The sequence below is a fragment of the Solea solea genome, chromosome 5, assembly GCF_958295425.1.
Source record: "Solea solea chromosome 5, fSolSol10.1, whole genome shotgun sequence".
Taxonomy (NCBI): domain Eukaryota; kingdom Metazoa; phylum Chordata; class Actinopteri; order Pleuronectiformes; family Soleidae; genus Solea; species Solea solea.
This window is the reverse complement of record NC_081138.1, coordinates 211,831-232,500: the sequence shown is the minus strand read 5'-3', so window position 1 is coordinate 232,500 and position 20,670 is coordinate 211,831. Positions and strand designations below refer to the sequence as shown.

The 20,670-nt window shown below is 45.0% G+C and overlaps 3 protein-coding genes across 5 annotated transcripts in view; 2 read left to right on the top strand and 1 right to left on the bottom strand.

Annotated features, from left to right (window-relative positions):
* Nucleotides 1-2,985, top strand: part of tradd (tnfrsf1a-associated via death domain) — a 4,486-nt gene extending 1,501 nt beyond the window's left edge. For 2 of the 3 annotated variants that reach the window (XM_058629616.1, XM_058629615.1), the window contains exons 2-5: nucleotides 948-1,101; nucleotides 1,216-1,496; nucleotides 1,678-1,825; nucleotides 2,313-2,985. In XM_058629616.1, the coding sequence (XP_058485599.1) occupies nucleotides 951-1,101; nucleotides 1,216-1,496; nucleotides 1,678-1,825; nucleotides 2,313-2,611 (879 nt within the window). In that variant the 5' untranslated portion in view covers nucleotides 948-950 and the 3' untranslated portion in view covers nucleotides 2,612-2,985. Of the gene's footprint in view, nucleotides 1-567; nucleotides 819-947; nucleotides 1,102-1,215; nucleotides 1,497-1,677; nucleotides 1,826-2,312 lie in introns of those variants that run through there. The other variant, XM_058629614.1, reaches the window with a different exon arrangement.
* A 2,447-nt stretch (nucleotides 2,986-5,432) lies between these two features.
* On the top strand, nucleotides 5,433-10,345 carry gnao1b (guanine nucleotide binding protein (G protein), alpha activating activity polypeptide O, b). The gene is made up of 8 exons (XM_058630074.1): nucleotides 5,433-5,620; nucleotides 5,775-5,817; nucleotides 7,659-7,800; nucleotides 7,936-8,096; nucleotides 8,168-8,296; nucleotides 8,376-8,505; nucleotides 8,690-8,843; nucleotides 8,975-10,345. Exons 1-8 carry the CDS (start codon nucleotides 5,503-5,505, stop codon nucleotides 9,160-9,162), a joined length of 1,065 nt encoding a protein of 354 aa, XP_058486057.1. The 5' UTR covers nucleotides 5,433-5,502; the 3' UTR covers nucleotides 9,163-10,345.
* A 535-nt stretch (nucleotides 10,346-10,880) lies between these two features.
* Nucleotides 10,881-19,541, bottom strand: cog4 (component of oligomeric golgi complex 4). Its single transcript, XM_058630243.1, has 19 exons — nucleotides 19,362-19,541; nucleotides 18,720-18,802; nucleotides 18,510-18,624; nucleotides 18,064-18,238; nucleotides 17,709-17,902; nucleotides 17,379-17,487; nucleotides 17,045-17,202; nucleotides 16,864-16,922; nucleotides 16,216-16,340; nucleotides 16,020-16,138; nucleotides 14,098-14,264; nucleotides 13,804-13,969; nucleotides 12,780-12,842; nucleotides 12,471-12,584; nucleotides 12,221-12,313; nucleotides 11,889-11,972; nucleotides 11,705-11,806; nucleotides 11,471-11,599; nucleotides 10,881-11,387 (listed from the first exon to the last, which is right to left on the bottom strand). Exons 1-19 carry the CDS (start codon nucleotides 19,524-19,526, stop codon nucleotides 11,253-11,255), a joined length of 2,355 nt encoding a protein of 784 aa, XP_058486226.1. The 5' UTR covers nucleotides 19,527-19,541; the 3' UTR covers nucleotides 10,881-11,252.
* Nucleotides 19,542-20,670: the final 1,129 nt, after the last annotated feature.

Below are 20,670 nucleotides of genomic sequence, written 5' to 3'. Positions count from 1 at the left end.
AATAATGATACACAGTTATTAGACACTCAGTTGTGTATCACTTCACTGTGATCGTGCTCGTCTTTGTTGCTTAAATGTTGCTTTCAACAAACAGGCAGCAACATGATCGTCAGCACAAAAGAATCAATATTAATGATTATGAAATCAATAATCAGTGCAAATATGTTGATTGTTTTTGTTTCACCTCTATGTTACATGAGCTCTCCATGGAATACTAGAGGTTGCCTTTTGGCAGCACAAGCTAAATGATATGTTTTAAGCTCCTGATGATCACTTAATCCTCATATAGCTGCTGAATTAATCTCACAGTTTACTTCCACAGCAGCAGAGGGTAGGATCACATATAATTACATACTGGCTAAGTTGTGGAGATTCCTGTAAAGTCGGTCGCCAGCACACTGTGTATTAGTGAAATATGAGGACATGAATATAATCCAGCTCAGGAGATGCTCTTTCCACGCACAGCGCTGTGCATCCTAGACAGACAGACAGACAGACAGACAGACCAGGGGGAGAGGGAGAGAGGGAGAGGGAGAGAGAGAGAGGGATAGAGAGAGAGAGAGCTTCAGTGGTTCTGGGGGAGGGGACGACTGAGATTAAGCCCATTTTTATGTAATGAAGGTTTGAAAAGGAGGTTGGGGTAAAAAAGCTAAGGGGGAACTGAGGCCACAACACAAGCAGTGAGCACAGTGATAGTTAAACATTCATTTTCAATGTTTAACAGAAACTCTGCAATCAATGAAAATGATTTAGGTGGAAATAAGATTCATCCGTTTGTAATCAATCTTACGTCTGATGTTATGAAGAAGAACCAACACGTAGGTCACACTTTCCTCCAGGTTCATCTACAGCGTCTCACACAAAGGCATGATGTTTAGTGTGTTTGTAGCGTGTGTGTCAGTCTACACACACACACACACCTCTGTTCATGTCTCACGTGTGTCCAGAGAATGGCGGACAAGACTGTGGATGGTGCAGCGTGGACAGGATGTGCAGTTCTGTTCCTGCAGTCTCGTTGTCCGGACGTCAACCTGCTGTCGCTCTTCAAAGACAGAGAGGGAAAGTTCATCGTTTTCAAAGTCATTAAACTGACACTGACAGGTGAGCAACACACACACACCGACAGGTGAACACCATCCCTGCACACACACCGCCAGGTGAGCACCATTCCTGCACACACACACACACACAGTGATGAATACTGTCCATGGTCAGACTCTGCAGGAGGTCTGGGTGGTTATGAGATCCTGAAGGTCCACGACGCTGATCCCTTCCTGGGCGTGGAGGTGAAGTTTGTGGACGTGGCAGCTTGTCAGCAGTTCCTGGAGAGCTACAGCTCTGGAGCGGTGAGACAGTCTGTCTCACAGCACGCCTGTCGACTGCTCGCTCTGGCACAGGAGCTGACGGTGGAGACTCAGCTGAAGGCCAGCACACACATCCTGGACCTCCACCTGGAGAAGCTGGAACTTTGCCTACAGCACATCCACCTTTCACAGGTCTGTTGTTTTCACTGGTGACTCAGCCTGACTTTGTGATAGTGACAGTGAGTCCCTGATCAAAGGAGGCGGAGCCTGAATCTTCCTTAGGTCAGAGTCTGAACAAGTCCAGGGGTTTTGATCTGTTATTGCCTGTGGATGTTTGATGTGAAATAAGGTTCCGTTCTTGTGTACTGTGCAGCCAGAACGCCTGCGTGATGAGGAGATCGATCATCTGGAGCAGCAGCTGCAGCGTCAGGCTCTCGGTCCGGCACCACAGTGCACCATCATCACACAGGAAGAAACTCCCGTCCCCACAAACTCCTTCAAATTTCAGAATCAAGTGTTTGGTGAGTTCACAGCGAGGTCAAAATAATCTGGTTATATAAACAAAGGTCTTCATGTAGCGGTCGTGTTTTAAAGATGAAGAAGGAGATTTATACGTAGTTCTGTGTCGCACATGGGAAAGAGAGCGATGAGCGTAAAAGTTTAAAAAGATTTAGTTTTGAAATGTAACTATTGTGTTAACAGCGGCAACATGAATGCGTTTGGTTAGATAAGAAGAAGAAGAAGAAGAAGAAGAAGAAGAAGAAGAAGAAGAAGAGCGCGTCCACTCTGCTCTCCCTTACAGAGTCATTTATCCAGGGAGTCAATCATGATTTAAAAACCCTTTTAAAGCAGGATTCACTGTGTAATTCACACTAGTTTCATCATGTGCTCCTTCTTATTGTTGTGTAGACGTTTACTGTTTCACGGTGTTTCATTTACTGTATGTAATAATCACACTTCAGTTACTTACATCAATACTTTTGTGTCCGCTCTCCTTCGGCTCGTCAGAGGACCGGATGCTGACAGCAGCAGATGTTCAGAACTTCTCTAACGGAGCGGGTCGTCACTGGAAACATGTGGGCCGAGCTCTGGCAAAGAGCTGCCGCGCTCTCAAGGGTTTGGCCATAGACAACCTGGCCTACGAGTATGAGAGAGAAGGGCTGTACGAGCAGGCCTATCAGCTGCTCAACCGCTTCATCCAGGCCGAGGGCAGAGCGGCCAAACTGAGCCGGCTCGTCAAAGCTCTGGACGACTGCAGACTCACCAGCCTGGCGGAGCATGTTCTGGACATGGAGCCGCGAGAGTAACGCGTGTCCTGCACGGACGAGTGGACGAGGACGGGTCGTCCCACCTGTCCTTACACGTTTGTTCTTGATTGACGTCTGCCATCTTCACGTTTGAAATCATTCCTGTCTGTGTGTGTGTGTGTGTGTGTGTGTGTGTGTGTATGTTGAATTGCTCGAGTTGGGACGATTATTAATGTTTTTCATCCAGATAAAATGATGAGTCATCACTGTTTAATGTTGAATGCACTGTTTAAACTGTTTTTTATCATTTTCCTCTTTGTCAACATATTTGGTCTCATAACTAATGACCGAACAACAGCAAATTAAATGGTTGTGGAAAAAAAGTCTTCATTTTTCTGTTTGATGCATTAATGTAATTAAAAGTGAAAACATCATTTTGTCGTCAGGTATAATTTAGTGTTAATCCTGCTGCCTGTCACACACACACACACACGTTCGACATTCATGACTTGAGGGGACATTGCATTGACTTACATTCATTTCTTGGAGACTTACTCTAACCTTAACCACAATTACTACTGGCCTAATCCTAACCCTAACCTCAACCTAACCATGAAACATATCTTCACCTTAAAATGTAGTAATTTACGTTATGGGGACTTGCTTTTTGTCCCCACAAGGAGGACAAGTCCCCATAATGTGACTGTGTAAACAGGTTTTGGTCCCCACAACATTAGTAATACCTGGTACACACACGCACGCGCTGCGCGCGCACACACACACACACACACACACACACACACACACACACACACACACACACACACACACACACACACACACACACACACACACACACACACACACACACACACACACACACACACACACACACACACACACACACACACACACACACACACACACACACACACACGTTTTATCTCAGCCTGGTTGTGAAAGAGTAAATTCACTGATGGATGTTTTCTCAGCGCGTTTCATTCAGAATCCACGGGAAAAAAATCCCAACCCCCTTTTTACTCAATTTGACCATCCATCATCCAGATGTGATGTGTGGATTAGAAGCTTTAATCACACACACAGACAGTTTTCGCCTGGTTTTCTGTCGGCTGTGACAGAGCTGTCGCTACGTTTGAAGAAACTGAGACTGAGTCCGTTTTCGGTCATTGTTCATATTTCATCACGACTGTAAACAAACTGTTGACCCACATGCAGCTCAGGACACTTTCTAACAGAATCACAGCAGAGAAACTCACCAGAAAGTCCAGGGAACACAAACCAGAGACACTGAGGCAGAAACGTGGTCAGGGTTCAGGCAGAGGCAGGTCAGGGTTCAGGCCGAGGCAGGTCAGGGTTCAGGCCGAGGCAGGTCAGGGTTCAGGCTGAGGCAGGTCAGGGTTCAGGCAGAGGCAGGTCAGGGTTCAGGCAGAGGCAGGTCAGGGTTCAGGCCGAGGCAGGTCAGGGTTCAGGCCGAGGCAGGTCAGGGTTCAGGCAGAGGCAGGTCAGGGTTCAGGCCGAGGCAGGTCAGGGTTCAGGCAGAGGCAGGTCAGGGTTCAGGCCGAGGCAGGTCAGGGTTCAGGCAGGGTCTGCAATGGAGTATCAGTCTGAAAATAAACGTTGAGAGTCTCAGAACTAAGAGAGGCTAAGAACAATCTGGCAAAGGAGTGAGTGAGGAGCTGTGGTCACAGGTGAGTCGTGTTGGCTTGATGAGGAGGTGTGTCCTGCAGGTAGAGTGGGGTGGTGTCAGGTGAGTGTGTGAACTGATGAATAAACTGTGACAGAACCTCCCAAAACCAGCAGGGGGACCAGTGGACTCTCTGGAACAGGCTTGACCTGGGATACGTGGAAAGTGGGGTAGACCCTCGTGGAGCAAGGGATCTTGGGATCCGTGTGCCAACTTGGAGTCAACTCGCATGCAGAAAGTCCCGGGTCTTCTCCAGAGCAAACAGAGGGACTGGTACCAAGGTGAGAGATGGTAGAGGAGCTGGTCTGGGTTTTGTGGGCCAGGATGAGGGCTGGCTGGAGACCATACGACGAAGAGCCACTTCCTGGTTCTTCCTTTGGCCATTGGTTTGTGGGTGGAGCCTGGAGGACAGGTTTGAGGGCGCAGAATAACTACATGCTATTTAGTTGAAATGATTTTTTTAAAATATTTAGTGATTTTTAATATTATTATTTGGTTTGACCTCTGAGGAGGAGGAGTTAGAAGGAGGAGTCAGGAGTCACTTCTGTCAGTGAAAGTTTATTTAATTGACTGTCCACCGCAGACATGAGTCTGGACTACAGTCTCTTTAATCTCCCACTGGACGTGATTAAATCTCGGCCCTCTGACGTCACGCAGATTGTCTGCGGTAGTTGAGCCTCGCGCACATCGGACATCCCTGCATCTTTTTCCTGCGTGGACACATGCGATCAAATCGCTCGCGCTCGCTGTCATCATCTGCGCCGCCCTGTAGATACAGCGAGGCCTCCCCCTCCTCCTGCTCCTCCTCTTCCTCATCTTCCTCCCCCTGCTCCTCCTGCTCCTCCTCCTCCTGCTCCCCGCCTAACAACAACCACAACCCCGCAGGCTCGCGCACAACGACCCCACCCCCCAAACCTCCAGAGAGAGATCGAGCGAGCGCGAGCTTGTCCACAGTCACGGAGGAAAGAGAGTGTGTGCGTGTGAGTGTGTGTGTGTGTGTGCGTGGACCTTGTGTGGCTCAGTCCTGGGCCTAATGCAATAACAGAGAGACAGAGAGAGAGAGAGAGAGAGAGAGAGAGAGAGAGAGACAGAGAGAGAGAGAGAGACAGAGAGAGAGAGAGAGAGAGAGACAGAGAGAGAGAGAGAGAGAGAGAGAGAGCGAGAGAGAGAGAGAGAGAGAGAGAGAGAGGCTGAAGGAGAGCAGGGCGGAGAACCGAGCGCGGATTGTTGTTCATTCGCCTGAATCATGGGATGTACGCTGAGCGCCGAGGAGCGCGCCGCTCTGGACCGGAGCAAGGCCATCGAGAAGAACCTGAAGGAGGACGGTATGGAGGCCGCCAAGGACGTCAAGCTGCTGCTGCTCGGTGAGCGCGAGGATCCGCGGGGCTCGGTGTGACTGTGGATGTGTATGTGGGAGTGCGTGGGGTGGAGGTGGTGCTGTCCGTGGTGCTGATTTCACTGCTGATTTTGCTCCTCTCTCTCTGTGTGTGTGTGTGTGTGTGTGTGTGTGTGTCACAGGCGGAGGAGAGTCCGGTAAAAGCACGATCGTCAAACAAATGAAGTGAGTGATTTTATTTGAACTCAGTCACGAAATCAAAGGCCCGAGATTCTCTCTCTCTCTCTCTCTCTCTCTCTCTCTCTCTCTCTTAGCCGCCATGTTTCGTGAGGCCGTGTGTGTGTGAGGAGAGCCGGTGAATCCAGCTCCTCCTCCTCCTCCTCCTCCTCCTCCTCCTCCTCCTGCTGCTGCTGCTGCCTCACAGTCTGTCTGTCTGTCTGTCAGGCCGCTGTTCACGACCTGGTGCTGAAATGTACTTAACATGGTTTTGATTAAGAGAGAGAGAGAGAGAGTGGAGATGTGAGGGTGTTCTCTCTCTCTCTCTCTCTCTCTCTCTGTCTGTCTCTCTGTCTGTCTCTCTGTCTCTGTCTGTCTCTCTGTCTGTCTGTCTGTGTCTCTGTGTGTGAGGTCACTATCTATGGCTCCATTAGTGAATACCTCTGCTTTTAATCTTAATGGCTTTAAGTGCCTGATATCTCCGGAGTGCTTTGCTTTATAAAGCGGATTTACGCAGAAATGTGACCCCTGACCCCTGAACCCACATGTAAACATTCTGTTTCAAAGTCAAATCACTTTCATGTTTTTTTAATCACTCTTTGATGTGTTAAAATCACCCTTTCGTGTTTTTTAATCACTCTTTGATGTGTTAAAATCACTCTTTCATGATTTTTTAAATCACTCTTTCATGATTTTTTTTTAAATCACTCTTTGATGTTTTGAAATCACTCTTTTATGTTTTAAAATCACTCGTTCATGATTTTTTTTAAATCACTCGTTCATGATTTTTTAAATCCCTCTTTGATGTTTTAAAAATCACTTGTTCATGATTTTTTTAATCACTCTTTGATGTTTTGAAATCACTATGGTGTTTTAAAAATCACTCGTTCATGATTTTTGAAATCACCCTTTGATGTTTTGAAATCACTCTATTGTTTTAAAATCACTTGTTCATGATTTTTTGAAATTAATCTTTGATGTTTTGAAATCACTCTTTGATGTTTAGAAATCACTCGTTCATGATTTTTTGAAATCACTCTTATGTTTTAAAATCACTCGTTCATGATTTTTTGAAATCAATCTGCGAAGTTTTGAAATCACTCTGCGATGTTTTGCACTAAACCTCTTAGTTTACTTTCTAGAGAAAAGGACAAATGTTGGTTTTGTCCTGCAGTGACAAGCATCTCTGAGTGTCTCTGCATCCTTCTTCCTCATCTTACTCCTCCTCCTCCTCACTGTCTCTGCATGGTTGTCCCTGGGCAGTGAAACAGTGCTGTGCTTAGTTTTAGTCCGAGTGAGCAGCAGAAAGATCTTTAGGTGTCGTCTTCATCTTCATCTTCATCCTCCTCCTCCTCATCATCATCTTCATCAGCCTCTCATGCAGATCTAGAGTGTGATTCAGAGACACTGACTGTGTCTGAAGTGGATGAGTTTTAAATGTGTCCCAGCTGGAGAAGGTGTTTCACTGATGTCCACTGACTGTGTCCACTGACTGTGTCCATGTTGGTCTGTGATTGGTCAGAAATCATTCATCAACTGAGTAACTGAGTAACATACAGAGTAACAGAGTAACTTACAGAGTAACAGAGTAACTTACAGAGTAACAGAGTAACATTGCAGATTGTTACTCTCTGCAGATTGATGATAAATAATAAATGAGTCCAGTTTCACGTTACAGTCTCACAGAGAGAGAAAATGATCCATTTCTGTCCCATTACACTCTCACAGATGCATTCTGGGTAAAAATGGCCCAATAATCTGGCTCAACATATGGTGCTTTTATTGTGAATGAATGGTTTAGGTCTCACAGGAACATATGGACATGACTGTGTGTGTGTGTGTGTGTGCAGGATTATCCATGAAGACGGCTTCTCTGGTGATGATGTGAAACAGTACAAACCTGTGGTCTACAGCAACACCATCCAGAGCCTGGCAGCCATCCTCAGAGCCATGGACTCACTGGGCATCGAGTTCGGAGACAAGGACAGAAAAGTTAGTCTGATGCTCATCACACACACATTCATGTATTCATGTATTCATGTATTCTTCTGAATCAAAGTCAATGACTGACCTGAGATGATCACAGTCTTTCAAACGGTGAGTGTAACACATGCTGGTGTGTCTCAGGCCGATGCTAAGCTGGTGTGCGACGTGGTCAGTCGTATGGAGGACACGGAGCCGTACTCTGCAGAGCTTCTCACGGCCATGAAGCGAGTTTGGTCCGACGCTGGGACTCAGGAGTGTTTCAACCGTGCCCGAGAATACCAGCTCAACGACTCGGCTAAATAGTGAGTGAAACGCGAGATGAATAAAGATGTTCTTCCGCAGCCTTGCTGACCTTCCTCCCTGTTGTCTCCAGCTACCTGGACAGTCTAGACCGGATTGGGGCGGCAGACTACCAGCCCACAGAGCAGGACATCCTCAGAACCCGAGTGAAGACCACCGGCATCGTCGAAACTCACTTCACCTTCAAAAACCTCCATTTCAGGTAAGGAGCTGTTTATTCGTCAGGTTCTGCAGGGACGTGCGGGTTCTGAGGTTCTCAGGATGTCCTGCTCTGTTTCTAGGCTGTTTGACGTGGGAGGTCAGAGGTCGGAGAGGAAGAAGTGGATCCACTGCTTTGAAGATGTGACAGCCATTATCTTCTGTGTGGCTCTGAGTGGATACGACCAGGTGCTGCACGAGGACGAGACGACTGTGAGTGACTCAGTGGAAACACACAGGAATCCCTGAGGAGGCCTGTTTACTGCTGTGTGTGTGTGTGTGTCTGTGTCTGTCTGTGTGTGTCTGTCTGTGTGTGTCTGTGTGTGTGTGTGTGTCTGTGTGTGTGTGTGTTCTCCCTCCTTGCCCTCACTGCTGTGTGTTATCTATTCTTCTGCAGAACCGCATGCATGAGTCGCTCATGCTCTTCGACTCCATCTGTAACAACAAGTTCTTCATCGACACCTCCATCATCCTCTTCCTCAACAAGAAGGATCTATTTGCTGAGAAGATCAAGAAGTCGCCGCTGACCATCTGTTTTCCAGAGTACACAGGTGAGTGTGTGTGTGTGTGTGTCTTCAGTCTGAGCTGATACAAAGTGAGTCTCTCATGCTCCTCTCTTCTTCTCTCCTCTGTCCTCTGTCCTCTCCTGTCTCCTCTCTCCTCTCTCCTGTCTCCTCTTCAGGTGCTAACACTTACGACGACGCGACGACGTACGTGCAGGTTCAGTTTGAGAGTAAGAACCGTTCTCCTAATAAGGAGATCTACTGTCACCTGACCTGTGCCACGGACACAGGAAACATCCAGGTAGTGTTTGATGCCGTCACCGACATCATTATTGCAAACAACCTGAGAGGGTGTGGCTTATACTGAGAGCACAGAGGGGGTCATGGAGAGTATGAGGTGTTAATAATAATCATTTTGATGATACTTAAACACAATAAATATGTCATTGTACACGTCCTAATGGACCCAAAGAGCTGCCGTCAGACACCACACTGGATCTTTGCCATGATTTCTTCCCTTTGTCTCGTTTTAAATTCACTTTTGTCAGAATCATCATGTGTTTTTCATATTTTGCACCCGGGGTTTTATTCAGACTCAGTGTTGTTAGACAGAGATCACAGGGAGAGAGATTTTAAAGCACAAACATGGATTCTTGTCTCAGTTGTTGTGAATGAACTGTTCTGGATACAACCCCTGGTGTGTGTGTGTGTGTGTGTGTGTGTGTGTGTGTGCGCTCGCTCCTCCTCGTGGCTCAGGGTGACGGTTGGAAAGAAGGAGGCTATTTTCAGTGAGAGGAGGACAAAGCTCAGCGCTCCTTCCTCCTCACACATGACTGAATGGCCTGCAGGTTTGTTCCACTCTCACAAAACATAATGAAAGGGGAAAGTCACATCAGTGCCAACCATCTTAGATGAGATTGGAATCAGAAGTAATAGATGAGTTTATCGTCATTGAATGAATTATTGAATGAAGCCTCATGCCCTACATGCCTCCTCCTACCTCCTGCAATCCCGTGCCACATATTTATTTCCTGTCCTGAGAAAGTGGGGAACACAGTAGCTGTGTGTGTGGTTCAGAGGTGGAAAGCAGCTTCCACTGACATCTCCTTCTCTGTGTGGTGCTTTTACCCTTTGATGTGAATCTGTGTTGAACTAGAAGAAGACTGCACAAGGAGAACACGGTCCTCTGTCCTCTGTTTGGATCTTTTTTGAAACTCTTTTCTCCCCTGATGAGAAACCAGGGAGCCACTTCCTGTCTGTCATGTTTCAAACTTACAGCTCTTTCTTCTCACCTGTGCACCCTGAAACCTCCCACTCGTGTAATCTCATACCTCTCACATATCAGTCCCCATATCCTATCTCCATCTTCACCTTAAAAGCACCGTACTGTATATATATATATTATGATTATACCAGATTTTTTTTTACTGTGAATGTTTTCGTGCCGCACCCCCTCCTGTCCGGTAGTTTATTGGTTGCTCTCATGTGGAATGTTTGTGCTGAGCCAATCGAATGTTGTGTTTACATTAAAGCCACACTTTTCCTAACGAGTCCCGTGTTTGTGACCGAGTCTCATTTCACTGTTGAAAACAAGCTGCAAAATCCTAGCAACACTTTCAAAGTCCCGAGTGCAAGAATTAATGAAGAGTGCAACAAACCACAGTGACCTTTGCACTGCACCTTTAACAAAGCTCCGCCTCTGTGTCACCTGGACGCAGGTGTGACTTTTTAATTTGTCTACACTAAGTGATTTAGTTTGTGGTCCAAAATTAATCTGTTTATTCACGTCACATATTTAAAAAAAAAAACAGACTTTCATTTCTTATACACATATATACATGTATATATGTGTATGTATACGTATACTATATATATATGTATACATACATATATATAGTATCCATATATATATATATATATATATATTACATTTGTACCAGTAAAAGCTCCTAAATGTTACAGACTGCACCTTTAAATCACTTTGATTAATTCTATTTCCACTTCATTACAACACAGAACACTAACCCCAGCTTATTAATCCAGGGTTACCAACAAGTAGAGACTGAACACACAAGTCACCAGTGATCACAGGTTCAAAGTGTGCTACAATTACACACTCAGACTTTTAATTACACATGACACACACACACACACACACACACACAGTATTCAGATAATATTCTCACAGCTGCCACTAAACCACAAGCTCCGCCCCTAACCCATGAAGAGTAGCTTACTTACTTACGGACAGACAGACAGACAGACAGACAGACAGCTGCTGTGGAGCAAAAGGCAACTTAAATCTCCTGGGAGAGAAATAAAAAATAAATAAAAATCCCTCAGCCATTTACAGGAGATCTGAGATCAGTGACTGAGATCAGTGACTGAGATCAGTGACTGATCTCAGTCACTGTGCAGACCTCAGGTCAGGTGACTGAGCACACAGAGCTTCCTGAATCACAGTCTCAGTCTCTTGATATCTTCACTCCTGAAGTCGATGCGCAGAGCCAGGACCTGACGCACCTCTGCTGGGGTCAGCCTCCACGTCAGGGGCCCCGAGTTTGGGCCCCAGTAATCCAAGATCTCTGAAACCTGCAGCACAGACACATTCAAGTGAGAACACGTGTGAATCGAGTGGCTGAAAGCAGCTGAAACCATCAGAGTTCTTGAATCACCCGCTCCAGGTTGAGGACGGTGGCCATTTGTGTGAGACGAGCAAACTTGTCCCTGATGGTCCAGGTGGTGACGGAGGTGAGGTACGCGACGAGAGAGCGCAGCTCTTTATCAAACTGCAGACCGCCCAGCTGCAACAGAGCACACGCCGTCAGCCTCTGCTCACTCATTCATAAATCATCACATCACATCACAGGGAGCTCGCTGCCACCTTGTGGCCGGGCTCAGCTGCTCACCCTGCTGAAGGAGCACTTCAGGACCGTCTTCTCCATCTCAATTGCTACCAGGCTGGTCATCAGGCTGGTCAGCGTGTCGTAGATGACGGGAGAGAGCGCCACCTGGTGAGCAAGAACCAGCGTCACATGACACATGAAAAGATGTCGAGGGGATAAAAAGTGTTTGTGTGAATGGACGGAAAACCTTAAATTCTGCCATGAGCTGCTCCAGGTTAACGATGAGCTGCTGCACCCACGGATCATTGGCTTCATAATCGTTAAACTCCTCCTGTGAGGAAGAGGAAGAGCCACAGTCACATGACGTCCCGACCGTCAATGACGTCCCGACCGTCAATGACGTCCCGACCGTCAATGACGTCCCGACCGTCAAAGACGTCCCGACCGTCAATGACGTCCCGACCGTCAAAGACGTCCCGACCGTCAATGACGTCCCGACCGTCAAAGACGTCCCGACCGTCAATGACGTCCCGACCGTCAAAGACGTGTGACTGTGTGAGCAGATCCTGACGCCGTTACCTCCTCGATGTTATGTGAGACGACCAAAAAGCTGCTGATCCAGGGTTTGACCTGAGGTTTCACTGCTGTGGTGTTCAACTCAGTCAGACCCTCCTGAAACACATCACAGTCCACATCAGACCACGTCAGAGACCTCAGTCTGAGAAACAACTCTTACAGGTCCACATCATCATCATCATCAGTGGAAGTGTGTGAGTGTGTGTGTGTGTGTGTGTGTGTGTGTGTGTGTGTGTGTGTGTGTGTGTGAGACCTGCAGCAGATCCTTGAACTTGGTGGACGTGTTGACGAGGTCAGACAGACAGCTCTGGATCTTGGCCTGATCTCCGGTGTTTCCTCCCTGACTGAACAGCTTGGAGCAGTCATTCTGTCAGGAAACAAAGTCAAAAGTTTAATTTAATTTAATTTAATTTAATTTAATTTAATTTAATTTAATTTAATTTAATTTAATTTAATTTAATTTAATAGCAGAAGATCTGGAGAGTCACTGACTCACTCACTGACGACTCACTTACTCACTGACTCACTCACTGACGACTCACTGACTCACTCACTGACTCACCTCCAGATTCCTCTTTAAAGTGGAGATGTTGTCACTGCACACCTCCACATTATTGAGAGTCACCTGAGGAAAAGACACAAACGTTGTTAATGATTCTAATAGTGATGTGATTGTGATGACACACACTAAAACAATACTGATGCCTCACACTTTCAATTATTGTTTTTCAACAACTTGAATCAAAGGTGAAAATGGTTGTCGAGCTTTTGTGGAAACTTTTACAACATGAAACAGCAACTCGTTCAATAATCTCAGAGAAACTCAGAAGCTGTGTGTCATTCCTTTGTTTTCATATTTTAGACAGATTCCAAAATCAAAACATAAAAAAACTTTTTTTATTCATTTATGAATCTGATAACGATTCATAAGATAAAGATAAAGATTCATAAACGAATAAGAAAAGAACCGTTTTTTCATTTTTCGATTTTGGAATCTCAATTTTTTCATTATGAAAAGAACGAATGACACAAAGATTACTCAGATTGATTTAGATTCAGAGTTTAAACTTTAACTTTGTAAGAGTTTAAACTTTAACTTTGTAAGAGTTTCAACTTTGACTTCTAAAGATTTTAAACTTTAACTTTGTAAGAGTTTAAACTTTGACTTCTAAATGTTGATGTAAATGTTCAACCCTTTGATAACGGATGTGCAATCACTCATATTTTACTAAAGCTAAGATTTACATCATACAAATAACTTATTAGAAGTTATTGTTGTGTTTGAACAGATTTCAGAGTAATAAAGCGTTAATGACATCACAGAGAACTAGAGTTTAAACTGTGTCGCTTGTTATTCCTTACATTTAGATTCTAATGTGTGTAAATGTGGCTGAAATCAATGTAAAGTGTTCAATCACCTGATGTTTGTTTGTTTGTTTGTTAGATTTAAATCAGAAACTGAAGAAGATTCAGCTGTAACTTCAGCTTTTTGTAACCTTTAATAAACTTTAATAAACTTTACTGTCAAACAGCAGCGTGCAGGTTTACTGTGTGCGTGCGTGTCTGTTTGTGTGCGTGCGTGTTACCAGAAAGGCGGCCTTGGCGTTCTCGGTGCTCTCGATGCCCAGCGTGTTGAACTTGCCCTGCTGTAAGCTGCTCTGCATCAGACTGACCGCACTGCTGACGCCGCGCTGGATGTCCTGAAGCGTCGTCGCTGGAAAACCCTGACGCAGTTTGTTGTACAAAACCTCCCTGACAGGTGAGGACAGGTGAGGACAGGTGAGGACAGGTGAGGACAGACACACGGGTTTATTCTCTTCATCATCACTGATCTGATCTGAGATCCAAGTGTGATAAACACAGTAGTTTATTAGTCAGACCTGAAATCAGACTCCAGCACAGAGTTGGCGTGGTTGATCATGGCACACAGGCAGTCGATGCTGGAGCTGGACAAAGCTCTGCTGATGCACTTCTTCACTATGTAGAAACAGTCGTCCACCATGCTGGACGTCAGCTGACCCTTTTCATACGTATCCATAGCAACGGCCTGGTGAGGAAGAACATTTGATTAGAATTAGCGGTGGAGCGGTTTACTAAAGCCACGGTAAGAGTTTAAACTTTAACTTCGTAAGAGTTTAAACTTTATCTTCTAAAGAGTTTAAACTTTAACTTTGTAAGAGTTTAAACTTTATCTTCTAAAGAGTTTAAACTTTAACTTTGTAAGAGTTTAAACTTTATCTTCTAAAGAGTTTAAACTTTAACTTCGTAAGAGTTTAAACTTTATCTTCTAAAGAGTTTAAACTTTAACTTTGTAAGAGTTTAAACTTTATCTTCTAAAGAGTTTAAACTTTAACTATGTAAGAGTTTAAACTTTATCTTCTAAAGAGTTTAAACTTTAACTTTGTAAGAGTTTAAACTTTATCTTCTAAAGAGTTGAAACTTTAACTTCGTAAGAGTTTAAACTTTATCTTCTAAAGAGTTTAAACTTTAACTTCGTAAGAGTTTAAACTTTAACTTCGTAAGAGTTTAAACTTTAACTTTGTAAGAGTTTAAACTTTAACTTTGTGAGAGTTTAAACTTTAACTTCGTAAGAGTTTAAACTCTAACTTTGTAAGAGTTTAAACTTTAACTTTCATTTTGTTACACTTTTTTTACACTCTAAAAATACGCATAATATGCATCAGATCTACAGCCTAATAATTACATTTTTTTTTAATCACGTCATGCAATCTTGCAAAAAGTGAAATAATGAGGCAGCTTGATCAGTGATGAAGAACATCATTGTAACAATCCAGAGACATTTCTAGATTTATTCTACTTTCCATTGTGCCGCTGCCCGTGTCGCTGCCCGTGTCGGTGCCCGTGTCGCTGCCCGTGTCGCTGCCCGTGTCGGTGCCCGTGTCGGTGCCCGTGTCGGTGCCCGTGTCACCTTCAGAAAGACACTCACTTGTGTGTCTCTTCATAAAGTTCAGGAGTCACTGTGTTGCTGAAGTGACGGCGAGATGGAATATTATACTGCGGCTGAAATCCTGCGTCCTCCACCACGACATAAATCTAAATCTTATACTTTATTAATCCCCTTAGGGAAATGATTTCTCTGCATTTGACCCATCCTAGAATTAGGAGCAGTGGGCAGCCACACTAAGTACCGGCTGGGGGGGCAACGGGGGTTGGGTAACTTGCTCAGGGGTAGCCCAGCCCTTTTGACCTGGTGGGGACTTGAACCGGCAACCCTCAACAAGCCAGGTCCAGTTACAAGCCAAGTTCCCTTTCCACTTGGCCACTGCCTCATCTTTCACTCTAAGCACCCTCATTTCTTTACTTATGACCTTTGACCTGTGTGACGTCTCACGCTGTGGAGCGTCACATGACACTAGCATATCTGAAGTGCTGCTGCTAGCATAAGTGACCCGTGTTGTGCAGTGTTTACATACAGTTACACTTTTTACTGCTGTCGTCATAGTTACAGTCAATCTGAAAACATCCTCCAGGAGGAGAGGAAGGGGACAGTGTGTGTGTGTGTGTGTGTATTGTCATTTTAACACAAAATGAATTATATCGATACAAGCGATATTGATATTCAAATATATCGATATCGCCCAGCCCCAGGTACACGTGACCTGGACCCCTAATTGCTATGTTTTAATAACTGACAAAGACAATAAATAATAATATAAAGAATTAGTGTAAATCAGTCTGAAGCACAACATACTTTTCTGGTTGCAAACAAATTCCCATTGTGACGCCTTGAGATCAGCTGTGAGTGAGTGAGTGAGTGAGTGAGTGAGTGAGTGAATAATACCTTGTTGACAGACTCTCTCATGTAATATTCCTCCATTGGAACATAGTAACCAATCAGCTCCTGCATCCTGGTGCTCAGCAGACAGTGTTTCAGCAGCTTCTCCATATTCTGCTGATGCTCTTTAAAAAACACAGGAATAACTCGACTTAAAAGTAGATTCTACACATCACACAAAGAGTCAAAAACACAAAGTCACCTTGTGTGACGCTCTGAGCGTCTCCGACCTCGAAATCAGCCATCATGCGACGGCGTAAGAAGCGCAGGTAAAGCTCAGCGCGTGCGTTCATCAGGGTCACTTCAGCCAGGACAGGGTCCAGTTCCCTGTTCATGACAATCACAGACCATCACAGACAATCACAGACAATCAGATTATCAGAGACAATCAGACACAATCACAGACGATCGGAGACAATCACAGACCATCACAGACAATCAGATAATCAGAGACAATCACAGACGATCAGAGACAATCAGACAATCACAGACCATCACAGACCATCACAGACAATCAGATTATCAGAGACAATCAGAGACAATCAGACACAATTACAGACGATCAGAGACAATCAGACAATCACAGACCATCACACAATCAGAGACAATCGGAGACAATCACAGACCATCACAGACAATCAGATAATCAGAGACAATCACAGACGATCAGAGACAATCAGACCATCACAGACAATCAGACAACCAGACAATCAGAGACAATCAGACACAATCAGAGACGATCACAGACGATCAGAGACAATCAGACAGTCACAGACCATCACAGACAATCAGAGACAATAAGAGACAATCACAGACAATGACAGGACGTTACAAAGTCAAACATAAATACCTGGGCTCAATCAACTCAGCTGGCACACTCTTCATCATGCTGCTCTGAACCACCTGAAACTATGGGATACATATGTTCATGGTCACAGTTGATATTGTTGATCAAAAACAAGAACCTAGTCAGAACCCGGTCAGAACCCGGTCAGAACCCGGTCAGAACCCGGTCCAGCTGTCAGTCAAACCTTGTTGTGATATCCTCTCTGCTGAATGAACTTGTCGACGATTCTCTGAGCCTGTTTGTCACATTCATTCTGCAGGTGAGTGATGAGAGTGTAAAGATGTCCCAGACCATAATATGTCTCTACGACAGGCTGATGAGTCTCAATGACACGAGCGATACCTGTGAACACACACACACACACACGCACACGTATATATACAGTATATGTACATATACACACACACGTATATATACAGTATAAGTACATACACACATATATATATATATATATATATATATATATATATGTATATATATATATATAGAGAGAGAGAGGGTGAAGTGTGCGCTCTCACCTTCCAGCAGCAGAGTCAGCGTGTCTGCAAATATCAGCAGTGATCTCTTTTCACCCAGGTCTCCTCCTCCTGTAGCTACAATCAGGTTCTCCTCTGCTTTAGAGGCCAACTGTGTGTGTGTGTGTGTGTGTGTGAGAGAGAGACAGAGAGAGAGAGAGAGAGAGAGAGAAGAACCACAAACACAGACTGTTTGAGACTGAAAGACAAAGTCAAAACTCCAAGTGCTTCATCATCCCTGTCTTTAAAGGGCCAGCATGGATTTACATGATGAGTCATTTAAAGTCATAAAGACTCATGTGCTGAGTCGGTCAGGTGGACTTTACTTCTCACCTGAGTGCTGAGGTATTGACCGAAGCGGGCGAGGCCCTGCTGGTGAAGACCCAACAGAGGGAAGATCTTAAAAAACCTCTCCACCTGAGCGAGGTCCACAGCTGCTACTGCTTCATCCAGCTTCTCAGCAACTATGACCTTGAGTTTCTGCTCTGCCTCCTGCAGCAGGACCAGACTGGCATCCACAGCACTGCCTGCAGAGAAATCAGCCACAGCAATATACACTTCTATACAATATAGAATATAGAATATATAAGGGTCGCACAGAACCATAGAAAACAGAGAAAAGGATCACATTTGGTGAGTTGCAGAAGTTAAAAAGTCATTTCAAACTTGATTTTAGAACGACTCGTACTTTCTTCTCCCTGGCGGCTCAGCTCAATAACAGACTGGTCCAGAGAAAGGTATCGATGGACGTGTGCAGCAGCCTGTTCGTAATCCTCATTATGCAGCGCTGTCTGAACGCCGTCCGTGCAGAACTTTAGGTCCAAGATATCATCGGCACGCTGGATCACATTATACAGCCGAGTCTACACAACAGAAGACAACATGTGGTCTATGGAGACATCACGTCCATGCTGTGTCACAGAGTTTGTGGTGCTGAATGGAAACGTTGGATCTCTGAGACTGAAGCTGGGTTTAAATCCGTCTGTTTTTAAATGCATTATTGAACTATGGCATATACAGCTTTTTACAGGAAATCATGTGACTGTCGTATCACAGCTTTCATCATCATCATCATCATCTTCATCACTGATCACTGATATCCCTTCACACAGTCGAGATAAAACGGTAGTTTACCTTTGCTAGGTCCAGCTGTCGGACTTTTCGGCTCACGTTCTCAGCCAGACTGCAGGTGAATGTGATCATGCCTGACAGCTGACTGGCATCTCCTCCAATCAGCTGTAGGTTTGGCCTGAAGAGAGAAACACAGATGATTTAAGAAGATCAAATCTGATAATAACCTAATAAAAATAATAACAACAACAACAACAGTAGTAAAAAGTGCACCCCATCCTCTGCAGAGCCAGCATCTTGGTGTGAATGCTCCCCTCCTGTCCAAGCAGTCTGTCCAGCTCTGTCTCCACGTCTTTCTGTGGTAAACAGAAAATTCATCGGAAACAGTTTGACGTTTTCTAACAGAAAATTCAGCGAAAACAGTTTGACGTTTTCTAACAGAAAATTCATCGGAAACAGTTTGACGTTTTCTAACAGAAAATTCAACGAAAACAGTTTGACGTTTTCTAACAGAAAATTCTCTCACGAAAACAGTTTGACGTTTTCTAACAGAAAATTCATTGAAAACAGTTTGACGTTTTTTCCCAGAAAGGTGAAGTAAGAGCTTCAGCCTCGGACCCTGAGCTCAGCTGGAAAACAATCAAGACAATTCCACATCAACGGTTTCATACAAACATTAATACACCCGGAAGCTGCTTTGACAGGTGTCACGGAGTATTTCGTCCCCAGAGAGTTTAGTGTCACACCACTAACACTAACTAACTAAATAACTAACTGTCTAACTAACTAACTAACTAACATGTAACCGTGTCATTCGCTGAGTCGATTATGTCGATGTTGATAATGTGATGGAGTTGTTGAATCAGAAGAACCCGGACGTTTACGTGGAGAACGACAGCGGAACAGAGCACGAACCTCCTGCTCACAGAGCTGCTGGTAAACCTTCTCCAGGTCCTCCAGCTCCGTCAGGGCACAGATGGTGTCCATGCTGACGGAGGACACGCAGGACACGGAGGACACGCAGGACACGGAGCCACAGTCACCTCTCGTCGCTGCCACTGCTCCGCAGCTGTCCGCCATCTTCCGCCACGGAAACAGGAGTTTGGAGCATGGATGTAGCTCCGCCCCCTCTGCCTTGAAGACAATGTTGTCATGGTGGCCACTCGTGGTACTGCAACAAAAAATACTCATGGGCCCAAAAAGCAATTTTCCCATTGTGCGCAATAGTGAAGGAGACGCCTGTAAAAGTGTCCACAGGACACCTGGAGACAAGGACACAGACATGTATAGATCTTTATATTCTATATTTTTAATTCATGGAGTGTCACATGTGTAAAATCTTCCTAAAGGCCATAAAAAGCCCCCCACTTGGCCCCCCATGGAAAGGGAACTTGGCTTGTAACTGGAGGGTTGCTGGTTCAAGTCCCCACCAGGTCAAAAGGGCTGGGGTACCCCTGAGCAAGGTACCCAACCCCCATTGCTCCCTGGGCTGCTCCTCCTGGCATCTGTACAAGAAGGCCCAGAGCAGGTTGTACTTCCTGAGGAGGCTACGATCTTTCAACATCTGCAAAAAGCTCCTGTGGATGTTCTACCAGTCTGTGGTTGCCAGTGTTCTCTCCTACGCCGTGGTGTGCTGGGGCGGGAGCACAACTAAGGCAGACTTCCACAGACTGGAAAAACTCATCAGGCGGGCCGGCTCGGTGGTAGGAATGAGGCTGGACCCTCTGGTGACAGTGGCAGAGAGAAAAACTGTGGACAAACTGCTGAGCATCCTGGACAATGCCAGCCACCCTCTGCACACTGTCATCAGCAGCCAGAGGAGCCACAGAAGCCTCAGCAACAGGCTGCTCCTCCCCAAGTACAGGACCAACAGGCTGGGGGACTCGTTTGTCCCCCGGGCCATCAAACTGTACAACTCCTCACTGGGGGGGAGGAGGGCAAACAAAAAAAACAGTACAACCACAACAATAACATAATAACATGTGCAATAAAAACCATAGACATGTGCAATAAAACTGTAGGTGTGTGTGTGTACCTATGTATGTATGTATGTATATACATATATGTATATATGTGTGTATGTGTATATGTATGTATGTATGTGTATGTATGTATGTATGTATATATATATGTATATATACAGGTGTTGTGTGTATGTAGGTATACATACATAAATAGCATGGGTCACTTTCATTTTTATTTTTATTTTTATATTTTTATTTTT

What these genes read in the sequence shown, in the direction of transcription:
- gnao1b (XM_058630074.1), top strand. Translation starts at nt 5,503, where the DNA reads ATGGGATGTACGCTGAGCGCCGAGGAGCGCGCCGCTCTGGACCGGAGC. An exon ending in CTCAACGACTCGGCTAAATA is followed by an intron (nt 8,097 to 8,167) that starts GTGAGTGAAACG and finishes TGTTGTCTCCAG; the next exon opens with CTACCTGGACAGTCTAGACC. An exon ending in CTGTTTTCCAGAGTACACAG is followed by an intron (nt 8,844 to 8,974) that starts GTGAGTGTGTGT and finishes TCTCCTCTTCAG; the next exon opens with GTGCTAACACTTACGACGAC.
- cog4 (XM_058630243.1), bottom strand. Translation starts at nt 19,526, where the DNA reads ATGGCGGACAGCTGCGGAGCAGTGGCAGCGACGAGAGGTGACTGTGGC. An exon ending in GACAGCTGGACCTAGCAAAG is followed by an intron (nt 18,239 to 18,509) that starts GTAAACTACCGT and finishes TCTGTTGTGTAG; the next exon opens with ACTCGGCTGTATAATGTGAT. An exon ending in GAGCCGCCAGGGAGAAGAAA is followed by an intron (nt 17,903 to 18,063) that starts GTACGAGTCGTT and finishes ATTTCTCTGCAG; the next exon opens with GCAGTGCTGTGGATGCCAGT.